Source organism: Trifolium pratense, linkage group LG2, assembly GCF_020283565.1.
Source record: "Trifolium pratense cultivar HEN17-A07 linkage group LG2, ARS_RC_1.1, whole genome shotgun sequence".
NCBI lineage: Eukaryota > Viridiplantae > Streptophyta > Magnoliopsida > Fabales > Fabaceae > Trifolium > Trifolium pratense.
In genome coordinates this window covers 2,275,544-2,295,404 of record NC_060060.1, presented here as the reverse complement: position 1 = coordinate 2,295,404, position 19,861 = coordinate 2,275,544, and the positions used below count along the sequence as shown (strand labels likewise).

Below are 19,861 nucleotides of genomic sequence, written 5' to 3'. Positions count from 1 at the left end.
ATGTCCGGTGTCCAACATATGTCAGTATTAGACACCAACACAACACCGACACATGTAATTATATTCAGTTAATTCATTTTCTCAAATTATTGACAATGTTCACTTGTCAAGCTGAGTCCGACGTCTATCCTTCATAGATCAGAAAATTTCTCCAGACACAACCAAACTATTAATGTCCACACAACAATTTGTCTTATAAGCTAACTTCTAACTATTTCATTCTATATTTACCTTGATTTTCCTCCAAAAGTTTCGCCTTGTCGTCTTAATCTTGTATCTAGAGAGATTTTCTTGACGCTACTCACTCGTGCAGTGCTGCGAAACAAACGCCTCTAAAGAGTCGATTGATCAACACTTATGTGTTCAACAGTCTGTCATAAAAAAATTGTCAATTATACACAAAATTTGTCAAGATAGCAAAAGGCAATATACTTTTCATTCATATATAGCACCAACACAACAAGTAATTATCACTACCTGTTAATTTTTAAGAACAACATGTAATTATGCTAAAAAATACACTAATTACATGATTAATAATTCAGTTACCATACTCTAGTTATACTGAATTCATTTATTTAAATGGTTTCAATGTGTTGTCTCCTGAAACCATTACTAGTGCAAAAATGGCTTATCAATGGCCTCCATGCAAAAATTGTTAAAAACATAAATCCATTAGAAAAAAACACCCTCCCTCTGATAAAATCAGCAGACTAGCAATTTCTTTTTTTTTTTTTTTTTTTTTTTTTTTGACTCAAAATAAGGATATTCATTCATTCCAATAATTGATACAGTACATCACATGCAAATACAAATTCAACATAGCTAAAAACAAAAAGGATGAAACTGCAAACAATCTCACAGCATCCATGTTAATAGCATATAACGGCAATTGCAATATGCCTACAAATAATATAATATGATAAAAGTCACCAGAATGTCCATGCTTCCGGATCTGCAACGATGATGCCCAAATCATTGATCGAATCTGCAATTGATTGAAATCTACCTTTCAAAATGAACCAAACGAACACCGCAACAAGACGGACAAACAAACGCCGTAACAATGACGACCACCAACAAAGCGCCGCACTCAGACGACGAAATCACAAAACAAGAAAAACAAAACTAAAAAACTTAATTTATGTGAAATCACTTATTTAAATGGAAAGAAAATAAAAAAAACAACTTAGAGGGGTGATTTTGGGTCAAAAATTGACCCAAAAACCACCCCTCCTTGGTGGATGATGAAGAAGAAAAGCAAAATAGGGTTAGAAGAGAGGGGGAGCGGCGGCTGTAACCATATTAGGCTAAAAACTATCCTGTTAGCAGACTAGCAATTTCTTAAACACCCAAACTAGTGATTCTTGTACCTCTTCATGCAAATCAATAAATAACCACAACCATTCACAGATTTAACAAATACTGAAAAACACATAATAATCAAAATCAGTAGAAAAAAAACTCATGAAACAACCTCCAAATCAAATGTGATCACTGTGATTTGAACTGTGTTTGAAGTAATGTTGCCGGCGATGTCGATTAATGATGAAATCGATTTCGGTGATGATGATTTCAGCGAATCATGGAATAGGTGACCGTGATGATGATTTGGATGATGATGATTCCGGCGAATGATGCAATCGGTGACAGAGATGATGATTCCGGCGGCAGAGATCGTCGGAGAAGGTTTGATAAGCTCGTGTGAAAATCGTTTGAAGAATTCCGTTAATTTTGGTGACGGAATCCGTTAGCTCCTGTGAAAGAGTGTGATTATTACACGTGTCACGTAATATGAAGGCTGAGGTTCAATTCGTTTGACAGGCTGAGATTGTAACACGTGTAAATGACATCTGGTGGTTGTGCTTTACTTATGCACCGTGCATAAGTATCAGGCTTATGTATAATAACTTCAGCCATAAATAGGAACATAAAAATATAAACGTAAATTACACTCACCTCCCCAGAAGTCTTCGTATATAACATCAACATGCCCTCTAGTTTTTAACTAGACACTCACATCCCCTATTTTTGACACGTTAAATTTCGGTCAAACAAATGATAGAAAAAGTCGTATTTTTTATTTTATTAAAATCTCTTACATTTACTTGTTCGGAAAATATTCACCGAGTGTTCATGAATGTTCTCTATTTTTATGCTGAATCATAACCAGATTTTAAGGCGTATCTTCACACCTGCAATCGTAGACATGTCTATTACTATCTTTCAAGAATTTTATCTGACATTGGTTCTAAAGGTTAATTACTTTCGTTTTTCTTATGGTTTTACAATACAATGTTGCCATGTTGGTATGACCTGTTGTGCTAAGCCTCGCAGATTATGGTTTTAACCTTTGATGACATGAAAGTGTGAAACTTGAAGCTTGACACCATAGCCATAGGCTCAAAACATGCTTAAGCAAGAAACAGTTAAGCAAGAAGAAGAAAAGGAAATTTTATTATGCACAAATCTCATTGAGTTTCTGATACAAGTATCACTTATATACAAACTATATCTCTCTAAGATAGAATTCAATAACTAACTAACAGAATCCTAACCAACTCAGTTAGTTACAAAACAAAATTCTAACTAACTTGTAATACAGGCAACTGTTTCCTTCACTTGGCTTTTATCATTAACACCCCCTCTCAAGGTGGAATGTATATCCAACATTCCAAGCTTGGTTTCAAGATTAGAAAAAGGTCCTGGATGCAAAGATTTAGTCAATATGTCAGCTATTTGATCCTTGGAAGAGACAGGTAGGAGATGAACAATGCCTTGTTGTATCTTGTCACGAACCACATGGCAGTCAATTTCTATATGCTTTGTGCGTTCATGAAATACCGGGTTAGCAGCAATATGTAAGGCTGATTGATTATCACAATAGATGACTATAGGTGAATCATGAGAGATGTGAAAATCCTTCAGCAAGTACAGTAACCACTGGCCTTCACAAGTAGCTTGAGCAAGAGCTCTAGATGATGATCTAGACACTACATTTTGCTTCTTACTTTTCCAACTGATGAGAGAGGAACCAATAAAAAAACAATATCCTGTAGTGGATCTTCTGGTATCGGGGCAAGATGCCCAATCTGAGTCACAAAAACCTTTAATGCTCAAAGAAGAAGATGAGCTGAAGAATAACCCTTTGCCAGGACTATTCTTAAGGTATTTAAGAACATGTAAGCCAGCTAGCATATGTTCATTTGTGGGTGCAGATAGGAACTGACTAAGTTTACTTACAGCATAAGAAATTTCAGGCCTAGAATGTGTTAAGTATAAAAGTCTCCCAATGAGTCTTCTATAAGCTGTAGGGTCAGATAGTAAAGTACCAGAAGTGTTGTGAAGTTGTAAATGTGGTTGCATTGGTGTAGTACATGGTTTTGCTCCAAGTAAGCCAGCATCATTCAATAAGTCCAGTGTGTATTTTCTTTGACATAGAGAAATACCTTTACTTGTTCTGTCCACTTCAAATTCCAGAAAGTATTTAAGAACACCTAAATTTTTTATACTAAACTTGTCATTGAGTAAGGTCTTAAGTGTAGTGATTTCATCCATATCAGTCCCTCCTAAGACCAAATCATCTACATACACTAAGATCACTGTGAATCCAGCATGTGACTGCTTTGTGAATAAAGAATAGTCAGATTTTGACTGGATATACCCTGAAGAAATGAGTGTATCTGTGAGTTTAGTATTCCACTGTCTGCTGGCTTGTTTCAAACCATAGAGAGGCCTTTGTAGCTTGCACACTAAGTCAGGGTGAGGAAGATCAAGGCCTGGTGGTGGCTTCATATAAACTTCTTCATTGAGATCTCCATGCAAGAAAGCTGTATTAACATCTAACTGAAAAAGAGGCCAGTTTTGTGAAGCCGCAATAGCCATTAGAAGTCTGATAGTGGTCATCTTGACAACTGGACTAAATGTTTCAAGGTAATCAAGCCCTTCAGTTTGTGTGAAACCTTTAGCTACTAATCTGGCTTTGTATCTCTCAACAGTACCATCAGCATGGAGTTTCAGTTTAAAGATCCATTTGCAACCAATAGCTCTTTTGTGTGCAGGTAAATGAGCAAGATTCCAAGTATTAGTGTGCATCAAGGCAGACAATTCAGCTTTAATAGCATTAGTCCAGTTTTCATCTTTCAATGCCTCCTCATAAGATGTAGGTTCAGTAATGGTAGACAGGTTCATGATATAGTGTGTGTGTGCAGGAGATAAATTTTGATAAGTCATAAATGAAGATATAGGATACTTACTTGAAGATGAAAGATTGGAGGCAGAAGAATGTGAAGCATGGATTGCAGGTGTGAGGAGGTTACGGTGATAATCTTGTAGGTAGCCAGGCATTGTAGTTGGTCTAGTAGATCTTCTGAGTTGTATAGGAGGTGATGGAGTAGTGTTATTAGTAGTAGTGTTATTGGATGAAGGAGAAGGAGTATAACTAGTTGAAGGGATTGGCTGGGGAGATGGTGGAGAGGTAGAGTGAGACATAGGTGAAGGAAAAGTGTTGGTAGATTGAGTGTTAGGTTGTATAGTAGGGTTAGATGATGTATCATAATGAAATAAATCATCAAGATATGCAGGGTCAGGGGTAGGTTTAGGTATAGATGAGTTGGAATTAGCAGATGAATCATTGTTATAAGGAAATAAATGTTCAAAGAATATGACATCTCTAGATAAAAACAGTTCTTTATTGTTTAAGTCAAAAAGGATATGACCCTTAACACCAGATTTGAAACCTAAAGAGATGCATTTTATGGATCTAGAATCCAATTTTAGTCTATTAGCTTTCAAAGTAGAAGCAAAACATAGGGAGCCAAAAACTTTCAAATTAGAAATATCAGGTAGTTTTTGATGTAAAATCTGATAAGGTGACTTGTTAGTCAAAAAAGGGGTTATTAATGATGTGAATGGCATGACTGACAGCATGAGCCCAAAAAACTTTAGGTAGATGAGATTGAAAAAGAAGAGCTCTAGTGACAGCAAGAATATGTTGATGTTTCCTTTCAACAATTCCATTTTGTTGAGGGGTAGCAACACAAGAGGTTTGGTGTAAAATACCAGTTTCATTATAAAAGTCTTTGAGTAAAAATTCATTTCCATTATCTGATCTAATGCATTTAATGGTAATGTTGAATTGTGTTTGAATCATTTTAACAAAGGATTTAATGATATTTGAAGTTTCAGATTTGAACTTCATTAAAAATATCCAAGTGTATCTACTTTTGTCATCAACAACAGTAAGAAAATATCTGTAACCTAACATGGATGGGGAAGCAAATGGGACCCCAGATATCCATATGCACAAGGTCAAAAACAGATTGAGAAATGTGCTGACTATGAGGAAAAGGTAGTCTTTTCTGTTTAGCATAGAAACATATATCACAGGGAAGTAAAGAAGGCTTGAAATTGACACTAGGAAAACATTTATTTATTGTAAACAATTTTTCATCTGATACATGTCCAAATCTCAAGTGCCAAATGTTAGAATCATTTGGTTTATGTACCTGTAAGGAATTGACAGAATTAACGATTTGTGTTGGTGGAGTGTGAGGCAAGCTAACTGAAGGAGATGTTAAAATGTACAATCCATAATGCAATTCAGCTGTGCCAATCATCATCTTGCAGTTGGAATCCTGTATAATACATTTAGACTTATCAAAAATGAGATGACAAGCAAGTGTATGGGTTAATTTTGGAACAGATATCAGATTATAAGAAAATTCAGGAATGTACAAAACATCTGAGATGTAAAAGTGTTTATTAAAGGAAATAGAACCAGCATAGCAAGCTTGAACAACAGATCCATTTGGTAATTTTATAGTGATTGGATTAATTCTTTTAATAAACTGAAAAAAATGTGGAGAAAAACACACATGATCAGTAGCACCTGTATCTAGAATGAAAGATTCTAGTTTAGGGCTACCAGGAATGGTACAAACAATACCTGTACCCAATTGGGTTTTGGAAGTGATTTGATTAACACTATGTGAAGGCATTGAATGTGACCCTTGAAGTAATGCTAGTATAGCTTTATGCTGCTCAGGAGTGAACATCAATGACCCAGAATCTTGATCATTTGAAGAATCATCATTGGCTTCAGAGTGATTGTCATCTTCATTAACACCAGTGACATTATTTACTACACCATTTTTCTGCCAATGAGGTGGGAAACCATACTTCTTGAAGCAATTATCAATGACATGATTAGTACCACCACAGTGAGAACAAATCTTAGAGCCCTTTCCTTTGTGACTATTGAATCCATTTCCCTTAGAACCATAGCCCCTACCTCGACCTGAAGAGGCACCTCTACCCTGAAAATGACTAGTAGAAGCAGCTAACAACTTGGACTCATCTAAAAGAATGATGTGTTGTCGTTCTTGCTGCACAAGCAAGGAGTATACTTTGCATATATTGGGCAAGGGATCCATTAACATAATTTGGGATTTCACTGTGGAATATTGATCATTAAGACCTTTCAGAAATCTGATTACTTGATCTCATCTCTATAGGAACGAATTTTGCCAATAGCAGTACAAGTAGAAATGCAATCACAATGTGGAATTGGACAAAAATTATCCAATTCTTGCCATAACTTCTTGAGTTTAGTATAGTATGAAGAGATTGAAGAATCACCTTGTTTAAGAGAGGATATTTCATCTTGTATATCAGAAATGCGAAACACATCACCTTGGTAAAACCGATCTTTCAATTCCTGCCACATTTCTGAAGCAACATCCATCCAAAGCACACTCTGAGCTATCTCTGGTTCAACAGAATTAGTAATCCATGACATAATCATGGTATTGCACCGATCCCAAGCCATACAGTCACGATCATCATCAGATGGACGTGGAAGAGAACCATTGAGAAAATGAAGCTTGTTCTTGGAACGGATTGCAACAGTCATGGATCTTGACCATGAATGGTAATTGCCTCCATTAAGAAGAGGGGAAACAAGAACCGAAGAAGGATTTTCATTAGGGTGCATGAAATAAGGGTTGAGTGTGTCATTTTGGTAACCTTTGTTAGCATTGGTGGTGAAGAAACCACCATGAACACTGCTTGCAGAACTTTCACCAGACATAGTGAATCAGAAATCAAAAAAACAAAACAAGAATTGAAAAAGATGATGAAAAGAATCAGAAAGAAATTGAGCAAAAGAGGCTAAAAAACAAAGACGATTTGTGAGGAATGCAGCGGAGAATAGTGAGGCTCAAGCACAGGTCGATGATACCATGTGAAACTTGAAGCTTGACACCATAGCCATAGGCTCAAAACATGCTTAAGCAAGAAACAGTTAAGCAAGAAGAAGAAAAGGAAATTTTATTATGCACAAATCTCATTTAGTTTCTGATACAAGTATCACTTATATACAAACTATATCTCTCTAAGATAGAATTCAATAACTAACTAACAGAATCCTAACTAACTCAGTTAGTTACAAAACAAAATTCTAACTAACTTGTAATGCAGGCAACTGTTTCCTTCACTTGGCTTTTATCATTAACAGAAAGTGAATATCTGCGCACACACACAATTATAATTTACAATGATTCTGCTCTTGGGCTGTTAATCTGAATTTCATTCCATGTAAACATCATGAACTCATAAAGAGTGGCTGAATTCCTTGTTTGTGGCCTTAATTTTGCATTTCTCATTTGAATCATTGTAGTAAGAACCATTTTCAACCCGCTTGGGTTGGTCTGGTGGTATTGGTTTGGGACCTGAGTCCTGACAGTGTGCTCCTCCTTAATGTCTCAGGCTCAATTCTCTCTGGTGTCAATATGGATGGACTAATTTAGCTTCTTCAAAAATAGTAAGAACCATTTTCAGTTGCAACAATTGCAAAATAAATATTGCAGATCAAAAACTTGTTTAAAAAGATAGTCAGTTCATGTTGAATCCTATTCGGCTATTCCTATGCTTACATAATGAAACCACTATTAAAGAGTTAGGGTAGTATGCTAGAGGTCATGGGTTCGACCTTCAGCTACAATATAAACAACAAAAAAACACAAAAAATGAACCTACTGTTTTAAGTAACATAATTTATTTGGCCTAATACATTTTGGCATCAGAACTGGTTAAATGTGAAAGTATGGCAAAACACATAAACAAAGTAGTGGTTAAAATCAATGAATTATCATAATGAGATATTAAAGGCAAGGCAAAACCAATAAAATCGTGACAATAGAAAAACGTTGTGTACATCTGTTTGTAGTTGAGCCGTTGAGGTAGTAGTATTAGTTTAGAATGTAGTTAGATAGTGTAAAAGTCTTTAGTTGAGTCACTGACTCACGGTTGCCTATTTATAGGTGTGGTGGATGAAATTTTTTACATGTCGATCCATCATGGTATTTCCTAGCTAATACAAATCTATGAAAAAACCATTACTTATCATAAAAAGTGGAAAACATACATGACTACATAATTAATAATAGAAACTAATTCATATATATGAGAGTTTTGGTAAGGAGACTGAGATCCAAAGTAGTAAAAAAGAAACACCTCTATGTATGAAACTATGATTAAAAAAAATAAAACCACAAAACATCGCTACATGAATGAAACCACTGATAAACAACAAGAAGCATAAGTTATGCAACTATTTCATCAGTTATATAAGAAAATATTGAAACAAATTTCATTAAGCTAACTTACAAAAATGACTAATTATCTAAGGAATACTAAACCCATAGAGCCAGAAGAATAAGGATCAATCTCTCATCTGACTTATTCAATCAGTTTATTCAATAAGATCAATCTCTCATCTGACATAATCTTTCTCAGTTGTTTGCAGTTTTCTACAACATGTTTCACTCCCTTAATCTTTCTCAATTGTTTGCAGTTTTCTACAACATGTTTCACTCCCTTCATTTTAACACCATTACAGAATTTCAGTGATAGTTTCAAAAGCCCACAACAATTCTTTGAGATCAGATAGAGTGTTTTATCATCAACATTAATCCATGACAAGTTCAACACCTCCAGATTGGGAACAACAAAATTCATTCCATGTAGCTTCACTCTTGAACAACCATCTAAGTTCAAATGCCTAATCTTACAACATTTCCTTAAAACTTCACAAATACCTTCAGATATGCTATTGCAATCTTTCAAATTAAGCAGCTGCAAATTAGGGAAAATGGAAGCAAACATTGTAATGATTTCATCACTTAGCCATGAATTGTAACCCAAATAGAGAGACTTTAATTGAGGGTATACACCAAAATTCCGCAAAGAATAAGAATTCCTTACAATCTTCGCCCCGATGTTTTCCATTTTGATCTTACTAAGCGAAGGACAGTGCCTGACGAGTATAAACAGGGCTGATTTTGTGAGCTTATGACAACTACTAAGGTTTATGGACACCAAATCAACAAGAAACGATGACAACTCCAAAACATGTTGATCCTTCAGAAAATCAGTATATCGAAGATCCAAATGTTGGATACGTTGACACTTGGATAACAAATCAATGATTCCATCGTTACTATGGCCAGTGCAACGTAGGAGGACAAATTTCGTCAAAGGAAGACCTTCCCTTGCAATTGAATATAGCAATTCATCTGAGATATTCAAATTGTGCAAAAAAAGACAAGTCAAACTCTTCAAACTCACCAATGAGTCAATAAATTGTGAAGTACTGAACAATTTATCGTCTTCCATACCGGAAAACGATAAAGACCTCAAAGTTGGTCTCTCACGGAGAGCAGAAGCAAGTCCAACCCTAGTTATTTTATGACATGACTTAAATAACTTGACCTCTTCAAGTTGTTTACAATTGTTGAACAAGTAGAAAAGTGATTGGTTGTTTATTGGAAATAATCCAGAAAGATTAACCTTGCGGAGTCTGGTAAGTGCAAGTGAAAGAGCCTCTACCCCATCGACGTAGCTACAGCAACTTTTGCAATTCAAGGGGTAACTGAGGTCGAGTTCTTGGAGCAAAGGGAAACATTCTGCAATAAGGAACAGATCAGAGGGGTTAAGAAAGTCAATGAGGTAACAAGTGAGAGAGGTCAAAGTTGTAATCTTTTGTGAAAAAGCTCGCAACCCAATTGTGGGAATGGTAGGTTGGCCGGAGAGATTGAGTGATGTGAGTTGTTTCAATGGGAAACGAGAGATTTCGATGAGAAGGTTGTCGAGGTCAATGTAGTTGCCTGTAAGGTCGAGGGAATTGAGGTTGGTGAATCGTTTGAAGAGGTGACAATATGTTGATTCATCATGGAGAGTGAGTGAAAATAGGAGCCGGTTGGTGATGGAGAGAAACTGTTTGGAGACGAGAGATAGAAAACTCAAGTAGTGACTGTTGTTGTTGCAATCATCGTCGTTGTCGTCGATGATGATGAATCTGAAGATAGATTCCCAACACTCATCTGGTAAATATGATGAAACGGCCATTTGTTGTGAAGAAGAAAAACTGAGAGGAGCAGAAGAAGAAGATTTCATTGCGGATGATTTTAGGGTTTACAGTATTTATATCTTAGATTGTCTTTTTTTTTTTGAAGATCTTAGATCAGTGTTTTAAAAACCGGACCGGTCATCAAACCGGTAAGAGTATTGGTTCATTGGTTCATTGGTCGAACCACTGGGCCACTGGTCAAACCGCACGACTAAACCGGATAAAACCGGATAAACCGGTTGAATAAACCGGTATCTATAATAAAACTATATAGTTAATAAACTAGTCGAACCGGATGACTCACACTCTAAAAAATTATGAAAATTTTAAAATGTCATAATTTTACAAGTTTATTCTTTAAATTCAAATTTTAAACATTGTCATTATACTTACAATAATATAGTACAAAATAAAATACAAATACAAATAAGTTTTGAATAAAGTCATTTCTATTTTCTAATTTATTTTAATAAAAAAGTAGATGGTGTAAGAAAGTTGAGCAAGTTTTTAAGTAATTTGTTTCTCCCTAATAATGGTTTAAATTTCTCCCACTCTATGGTTTAAAACTTTAAATATCCCCACGTTCTATTATAAAGAAAATTCAATGATAAGTGTGAGTATTAGAATAGTACTCATTCTAATAAAAAAGAACAGTAATATAAGTCAACTCAATACCCACTTCTCTCATTATTGTATATGGGCTTTGCTTAAAAAATAATATATGGGCCTAAAGAAAAGAACCCAATGGCCATGACATAAAACCACCAATTGAGATAAGTCATACAACCCTAATAATCATTATTATTCTTGTAGCCGCCTACCACTTCTTCTGGTCCATCAGTTTTCTTCTTCACTTTTCTCTTCCTTGTTTCTACTTATGTTCCCATAACATACATCATTATACTTATGAGAAGTAATAAAATCATCATGAAACAAAGAGAATTTTGACTCTAAAATTACAAGATTAATCTATGTTACAGTTTCAATCTTCACTTTCTTTGTTTCTATTTAATTTCTTCTAGATCTGTTTTCATCTCAGTTTCTATTTCATTTCTTCTATCCATGTTTTGACTCTCAAACTGTTTTCTTTCTACTTTTTTTCTCTTTCTTTTTTAAAATATGCAATTAAACCGGCCGGGTTACCAAAACCGCCGAGTCGCCGGTTTTCCGGTTTTGACCGGTTCGCACCGGTTCGATAACATGACCGGTCCATTTAGCGAACCAACTCGGTGATCCTCCGGTTTACGGTCTGACCGGTCCGATCGGCCGGTCCGGTCCGGTTTTTAAAACACTGTCTTAGATTGTCTTTTATTTTTTTATTTTTCTACATATTTAATAATTTATTTTATTTATTTTTATTTATACCTATATATGGCATGTCTTTTTTTAAGTAGAAAAAAAACTTTTTTTAAGCAAATTCACCATATTTCTATCTATAAGGGTCCAGTCCCTTGTATTAAGCATATCAAACTACCTTAATTTGATTTGTTCTTTTTTTTTTTGACACACAATTTGATTTGTTCCTATTTTAACCATTTCATCTTTCTATTGTATTTATCTTATACTAGCAGGTCAGACAGGCGCGTTCCGCATCAGCCTGTGTCTTATGTACAAAAAAAAATGTCTTATGTTATGGGCAGTTTGTTAATAAAATATTTCTGCTGCTAAAAAAATCAAGGGTATTGTTGGTATTATGAAAAATACACAGCAAAACTTATGTATTCTCTTTATATAGTATACTAGCGATATACCCGTGCTATCGCACGGGTCGTAACGTTACGCTGATTTTTTTTTTAAGTCACACTTTTCGATATCAGATTTAATAAAGAAATTATTTCATTAACATAGTAATTTGATAAAAAGCAGATTTTAATTAAGTAGACATTGATAACATTTTCTTAACATACATTTGCTTGCATAACCTAAAGTAGGTATCAAAATAAACATACATGAGCACAACATTGTTGATTAAAATGTCATTGTCAACCAATCCATTACAACTTATATTTTAAACACACGAAACTTGAATTGAATTCCAAATTCTAGTTGTCTAAGTACTGAACAATGTAGAGGCAAAATTCAAACTAATAATGACACATTTAGGTTTTGAGCAACAACTTGTTCTTGGTGTATAATATTTTCAAGAAACTTGTCCTCAAATCATTTAAAATTTTCATGAGCAACAATTTGTTCCCCGTATATAATAGTTAATTAAAAAATTTCATCAACAACAATTTGTTCTTTGTATATAATAGTTAATAATTTTTTCATCAACAACAACATCTTCCCCGTATATTATAGTTAATATACGTTTTTCATAACCAAATACCTTGTTTCCTGTATAATAGTTAATTTAAATTTTTCATCACCAACAATTTGTTTCACGTTACGCCGATATTTTTAGAAGTTACACTTTGCTAATAAAAATTGAAAAAACTATAAATTTATTTAATCAGTATTATGAGTCAGTAGTATAATTTGTCCCATGTATGATTAATTTAAGGCTTAAATAGTCTATTGGTCCCTTAAAAATATTTTAGGTTTCACAATGGTCCCTTAAAGAAAAAAAAGGTCCGGATTGATCTTTTGAAGAAAAAAAAAGGCCCGTATTGATCCCTTAAAGACATATATGTTTGTCATATTTGTCATTTCTGTTAAATTTTAACTCCAAATATAACAAAAAATTTCAATTGTTAAAATTTTGAAAATTAATAAGGTTTTTGGTTGAACACTTACACTTAATGACATCCACAATTAAGTCAACTAAAACTAACGTTTTTTGTAAAAAATTGACGGAAAGAACCAATGTGAGAAACAGATGTTTCCGGACCTTTTTTTCTTTAAGGGACCATTGTGAAACTTAAAATGTCTTTAAGGGGCCAATAGACTAATTAAGCCTTAATTTAATATATATGATAGTTATTTTAAAATTGTTATTAGTTTTATGAATGAGTAATATAATTTGTCCAATATATATATGATGATATATTTTCTTCCAATATATACTTTATTTAGTATATTATAGTTATGTGTTTCCCGTATTAGTTCATTATAAATTATAGATAAATGTTTCTTGTATTTAAAAAATTTATCACTTTTTTTTAAGCAAATTTTTTTTATCACTTATTTATTACAAATATTTCCCGTGTATAAATTAATAATATTACTTTGTCCCTTGTTTAATTTTTTGAATAATAGTATATTTTTAGTCTATGATTTATTTTCTTAAAAATACAAAAATAATTTTTTACTTATTTAAAAATACTAAAATAGGTTTTTACCTATCAATTAAAAAAAATTATTTTGTAAAAAGATAATTAAAGTGAAGTCCAATTATTTGATGAGAAGAGACCAATTTTGCAGCCGAAGCCCAAAAATTCATTACCCAACACAAACCTTTATTATTATTATTATTATTATTATTATTATTATTATTATTATTATTATTATTATTATTATTATTATTATTAAACTTTTTCTTTTGTTTGTGAATTTTGACAGACAAATGAGTCAATTTTTTAAGTTTAACATTAAATCTCTCACCAATCATTTACTCTTTTCTTTCTCTCTCTTCATCAATTTTTTTTAAAGAACCTCTCTCCCCTCTGAAAACCCTAGCCGCCCAGCACCCACACAACCTCCTTCAATATGTTTTAGACCTTGTTTGGTTGTTCAACCATCATCATCTTCATCCTCTCATTATCCTCTATTCTTCTATCAAATTTATTTTCAGATTGGAGACATTTTTTAATATTCTAACCGCCACCTTTTTGCTAGATCTTGACCACCCATACAACATCTTTGAAAAACCATCACCATATAAAGACACTCCTCCATCTCCTCTACAAAACCCATAAAGAAAATATCAAGATTTGAGCACTTCGTCGGTGACCACCACGCCGAGAAATACAATCTTTGGCCGGAAAACACATCGTCTTTGTTGTCTTCCTCTTCACTTCTTTAAGACATGCAACAACAATGACAACAACAAAAAAATCAGGGTTTGGATATCAATTTTTTGCATAGGCTGGAAAATGTGTATGTATTTTTTTTAGATCTGTTTTTTTTGTTTGATTTAGTAAAGATTATATTTGGATTTTATGTTTTTTCGTGAATAACACATATTTGTACTTTCTAAAAACCAATAAAAGTGAAGAAAAAAAAAGTGTATGTATTTTTTTTAGATCTGTTTTTTTTTTGTTTGGTTTAGAAAAGATTATATTTGGATTTTATGTTTTTTCGTGAATAACACATATTTGTACTTTCTAAGAACCAATAAAAGTGAAAAAAAAAAAAATTCAACCTGTTCTTTGTTTTGTAAAACACCACATTTTTATATTTTTTATTTGATCTATTTTTTTTTTTCAAACTGTTCTTTATTTCATATTTATTAAAATAAGTATTATCATATTTATTAAAATATTGTTCTTTATATTTCATTTCACTACTTTTTTTAATGTGCAAGTTGTACTTTTGTACTTGATTACTACTCTTTTATCATATTAAATTGTGTAAATGATCTTGATCTTCATACAGTTGTACAGCTTGCAAGCTGTACTTGATCTTGATTACTACTTTTATATCATATTAAAATGTGTACAACTCTCTTGAGATCCACAAAACAGAATAGTACTCACAGTCTCCCAAAACTTTAATCCATTATTGATTATTGTGTATCTTTCATCTGTTTTATTTTTCTAAACTAAAGAAGAGAAAGAAAATTTAAACAATGTAAATGAAAATTCATTGAAGAATATAGCATAAGCATATAACTGGATGTTTTATTTTTTCTAAACTTTTACCTTTGCTATTGTTCTTTTAACGATGTTCTATTCTTCCTCTTATTTGTTCTTCCTCATATTTTGTACTCCAACTGTCTACTGTGTAGTATTATACTACCATACATGACAAATCATATCAAATATATGATATTAAATAGTTACAAAATGAAAAATTAAACTATACTGCATCATTGTAGCCAATGTTCCTCTCTCCGTATCCTTTTCTATTTTTTTTGTTATCGATCTAATCTAATAAAATTACAAAAATGATGATGTGGTGATTTTTAATGTTTTGAATGGTATTACTCGGTATATTTTAGTTTATGTTTAAATCTGTTTTTTTATTTACATACAATTATATTTTGGATTTTATGTTTTTTTTAATGAATGAGACATATTTTTTAGTCTACCTAAAGAGTGTTTAAAATCAAATTGTTCTTTGTTTAATTTTGTGTAACATCACATTTTTTTTATTAATAAAAGTAGAGAATATTTTTATGAGTTCAGAGAACACAGAAAAAGATTTTAACATAGAATAAAAGAATGAAGTTCAAAAAAGAATTGGAAGATAACAAAAATGAGTTTGATTTTCATACCTTCATACATGTGTTTGATCTTCAGATATTTATTCGGCTGTGATGAAGTTCAAGAAAAAAAAAATCATAAACATGATATGATAGAAAAAAGAATGAAGAAAATTGAGTTTCATCTACATACCCATGTTGTTGTTGTCATTAGATAGAGATGAACTTACTCGCGTTGTTGTTGGATTGAGATGAGTATATTCTTGTTGTTGTTAGATAGAGATGAATGCCTTTTATTTTTTCTACAAAACACAAAAAAAAAAAAAAAGGATATTAGTAGAATGGAGAATACCACAAAATATGAATAAGAAAAAGCAAGAGAGTGAAGAGTTAAAGGTAGAAGAAAGAATGAGGAGAGATAAATGATATATCAACTTTTTGATTTGAATTTTGAATTTGAAAGTTTGCCTCCACTTTGATGAAAAGGAAGTTTTGTCCAACTGTGATGTGACATAAAGCCACAAATTGAAATCCAATTGGTATAGTTTAAGTGGAACCATGGCTTGCAATAAAGTGGTATTTTGTCTCTCAAAATAGCTATTTGGCTTAGTTAGCCAGCAATATGGCTTGGTTAGGCAGAGATCTGGTTACATTACTTAATTTTTGGACTCAAAATACCCTTCAAAAGGACAGGTGGCATTTTATTAAGCAAGGGCAAAACTGATTTTACCATTGTCATTAGTTTTCTTATATTGTAATAGATATATATATATATATAGATTCTTTCTATATATATTTTTTTAGTGAAATTACAACGAATGATACAAAATTTACAACATGGTTAAAACTAATAAGATAGTATGGATCTTGATAAATGCCCCGAATACTCTTTAAGGATTTCATTTAAAAAAAATTTTTATTCGAAAAGTGAAACATTTTAATTTTCAATATGTCGTGTTAAAGTGATGAATTAACATTGAAAGAAAGATCGCTTAAGAAACTTTGTAAAAGAGATAGAATGATCTCATAGTTTGTTATTGCATCACACACTGATTTATATACAAGATGAAAAGAGAAAAAGGCGGGAAAAGTAGTTCAAAGTTAGTTACAACTAACTTTGATAGTTACAACCAACTCTAACTAAAAGCTTCTAGAACTAATTCAAGTTACTTCTACTTTATCTTCCTTCCTTGATTCTAATACCCTCCCATAAGTTGAATTGTGGTATATGTCAAGCAAGTTCAACTTAGATATGAAGTATTTGAATTTTGGTCAACACAATGGCTTGGTCAAGAAGTCTGCCAATTGTTCATTGGTAGAAATGTGTATAAGCTTTAGTATTCCCTTTTGAATCTTCTCCCTTATCAAGTGACAGTCTATTTGCAGATGCTTTGTCCGTTCATGGAAAACATGATTGGATGCAATGTGTATTGCACTTTGACTATCACAGTAAAGTGTTGGTTGTCTTGTGCTTGTGATGTTGAGATCTTTTAGTAAGTAGAGGAGCCACTGCAATTCACAAGTAGCAGAAGACAATGCTCGATATTCAGCTTCAAATAATGACCTTGCTACTGTATTTTGTTTCTTAGCCTTCCATGAAATGAGTGAAGCACCTAAGAAAAAACAATATTCAGTAGTTGATTTTCTACTATCAACACAACCAGCGCAATCAGCATCTGCATAGCCCAATAATTGAATCTCTGAATTTCTAGGAAATAAGAGTCCCCATCCTGGATTTTGTTTCAAATATCTCAAAACCCTACAAGCTGCATTGTAATGTGTGATGGTTGGAGCGTGGAGAAATTGACTTAACTGTTGTGTTGCAAAAGTAATATCAGGTCTAGTAGTGTTCAAATATAGAAGCCTTCCAATTAATCTTCTATATTGAGTAATGTCTGCATAAGGTTCCCCACTGTCTTGATGTAGCTTGATTGAAGGATCAAGTGGTGTGCTAACAAGTTTGGAACCCAACAGGCCAGTATCTTGTAGTAAGTCTAGACAATACTTTCTCTGAGATATAGCGATGCCTTGTTTTGAGTGTGCAACTTCCAATCCCATAAAATACTTAAGAATTCCAAGATCTTTGATTTTGAAATTCAAATCTAGAATATTTTTTATCCTATTGATTTCAATCATGCTAGTACCAGTAACTATAATGTCATCAACATAAACTAGTATAACTATGAAAACTAATCCATTTTTCATTGTAAACAATGAGTAATCAGAATAGGATTGGCTGTATCCTTCATGAATAAAAAGAGTAGATAGTTTTTCATACAATTTCCTGCTGGCTTGTTTAAGGCCATATAGACTATTCTTCAGCTTACAAACTTGATTTGGTTTAGCACATGTTACCCCCTACAACCTGCATGTAGACAGCCTCTTGAAGCTCACCATGAAGGAAAGCATTATTGACGTCAAGCTGATGAATGTGCCAACTGTAAATGGAGGGCAAGGAATAACCTGACTGTAGTGAGTTTTGCCACATGAGAAAGTATCAAAGTAGTCAATACCTTCAATTTGTGTATAACCCTTTGCTACAAGCCTTGCCTTATACCTTTCAATGTTACCATCAGCCTTATGTTTGATTTTATATACCCACTTGCAGCCAATTGGTTTAATATGTGGAGGAAGATCAACCAAAGTCCAAGTTTGATTTTTACTTAATGCATCCAATTCAGTGTTCATAGCAGTGATCCAAGCTGGTGACTTACAAGCCTCAACATAGGTCTTAGGCTCAGTAGTGTTTGTGAGTGACACAGAAAAAAGTTTGTGTGAAGGAGACAAAAATTCAAAAGTATGAGAATGAGAAATGGGATAAGAAGTACCTGAGGAGTTTGGAACCAGTGATTCAGTAGATGAATTGCAGACATAGTCCTTCAAGTGAAAAGGTGCATGCTTATTTCTGTGAGGTCTGCTATTATGTAAAGGTACAGAGGGTGAAGTAGAAATCAATGGAGTAATGGTAGTATATGAAGGGAGAGGGGTTGAAGGTGGAGAGGAGGAAGGTGGAGGTGATCTAATATATGTAGAAGTAAGGGAATCAGGGTTATTATGAGATGATGGATAATAAGACCAATTTGTTGGAGAGTTTTTGTGATTATGATATGGGAAGATATTTTCATGATGAGTGACATTTCTTGACACTAAAATTTCTCTAGTATTGATGTCAAAAAGGACAACCCCTTTCATGCCAATTTTATAGCCCAGAAAAATACATTTTCTTGCTCGAGAAGCAAACTTAGTTCTGTGATTTTGAAGGGTAGATGCATAAACTAAACTACCAAAAACTTTCAAAACATTCAAATCAAGATTAGTGATGAATTAACATTGAAAGAAAGAAGCTTAAGAAACTTTGTGAAAGAGATAGAATGATCTCATAGTTTGTTATTGCATCACACACTGATTTATATACAAGATGAAAAGAGAAAAAGGCGGGAAAAGTAGTTAAAAGTTAGTTACAACTAATTTTGATAGTTACAACCAACTCTAACTAAAAGCTTCTAGAACAAATTCAAGTTACTTCTACTTTATCTTCCTTCTTTGATTCTTATATGTTGATTCTACACAATTCCATAAAAATTTCACAAAAATTGCTATTTAAGATGCTTAAAGAGTGTTTCGGGACACTCGTCGGCATTTTCCTTCTATTATTAGTGTTTACTTGGTTTAAATAACAATTATTGGTTAGCCTTTGATTACTTTTAAATTCTAATTGTGAGGGGTTTGACTAGTATTAGAGTGATCTTGGATTTGACCTTCAACATCATCATAAACAAAAAAACAAAAACAAAAACAAAAAATCTTATTTATTATTTGTAGATATATTTAATATATTTTTTTCAAAATACACTTTTTATTTAATTACTGATTTTTTTTAGCTTCTTCGGAAGAGGGACACAATTTTACATATCCCCTCGAGGTAATTAAGATCGAAGGGGTTGACCTATTTCAACAAATGTTTCTCCATAAGCACCGGTCAGGATCTAAATAGGACCAAATGGTTAAGGGGCTCAAGTATCTATCACTCCTGTTACAATATGTTGGTTTACTTCCTTATTTTAGGACAAAAGTATCTCCCCGTTTTCATACTATGCCTGACCGTCCTGTTGTTTCGAAATGACTCATCAAAATTCCGTTACAACAAC

At 33.0% G+C, this 19,861-nt stretch overlaps 1 protein-coding gene and 1 long non-coding RNA gene across 2 annotated transcripts; both read right to left on the bottom strand.

The window, feature by feature from the left end:
* Positions 1-7,308: 7,308 nt before the first annotated feature.
* Positions 7,309-10,450, bottom strand: LOC123910979 (F-box/LRR-repeat protein 2-like). The gene has a single exon (XM_045962277.1). It carries the CDS (start codon positions 10,405-10,407, stop codon positions 8,740-8,742), a length of 1,668 nt encoding a protein of 555 aa, XP_045818233.1. The 5' UTR covers positions 10,408-10,450; the 3' UTR covers positions 7,309-8,739.
* A 3,510-nt stretch (positions 10,451-13,960) lies between these two features.
* On the bottom strand, positions 13,961-16,017 carry LOC123908792. The gene is made up of 3 exons (XR_006809708.1): positions 15,907-16,017; positions 15,786-15,822; positions 13,961-14,366 (listed from the first exon to the last, which is right to left on the bottom strand). It is a non-coding gene; the product is annotated as an uncharacterized LOC123908792 (long non-coding RNA).
* Positions 16,018-19,861: the final 3,844 nt, after the last annotated feature.

Excerpts from the sequence above, each read along its gene's own strand:
- LOC123910979 (XM_045962277.1), bottom strand. The coding sequence starts at position 10,407 with ATGGCCGTTTCATCATATTTACCAGATGAGTGTTGGGAATCTATCTTC.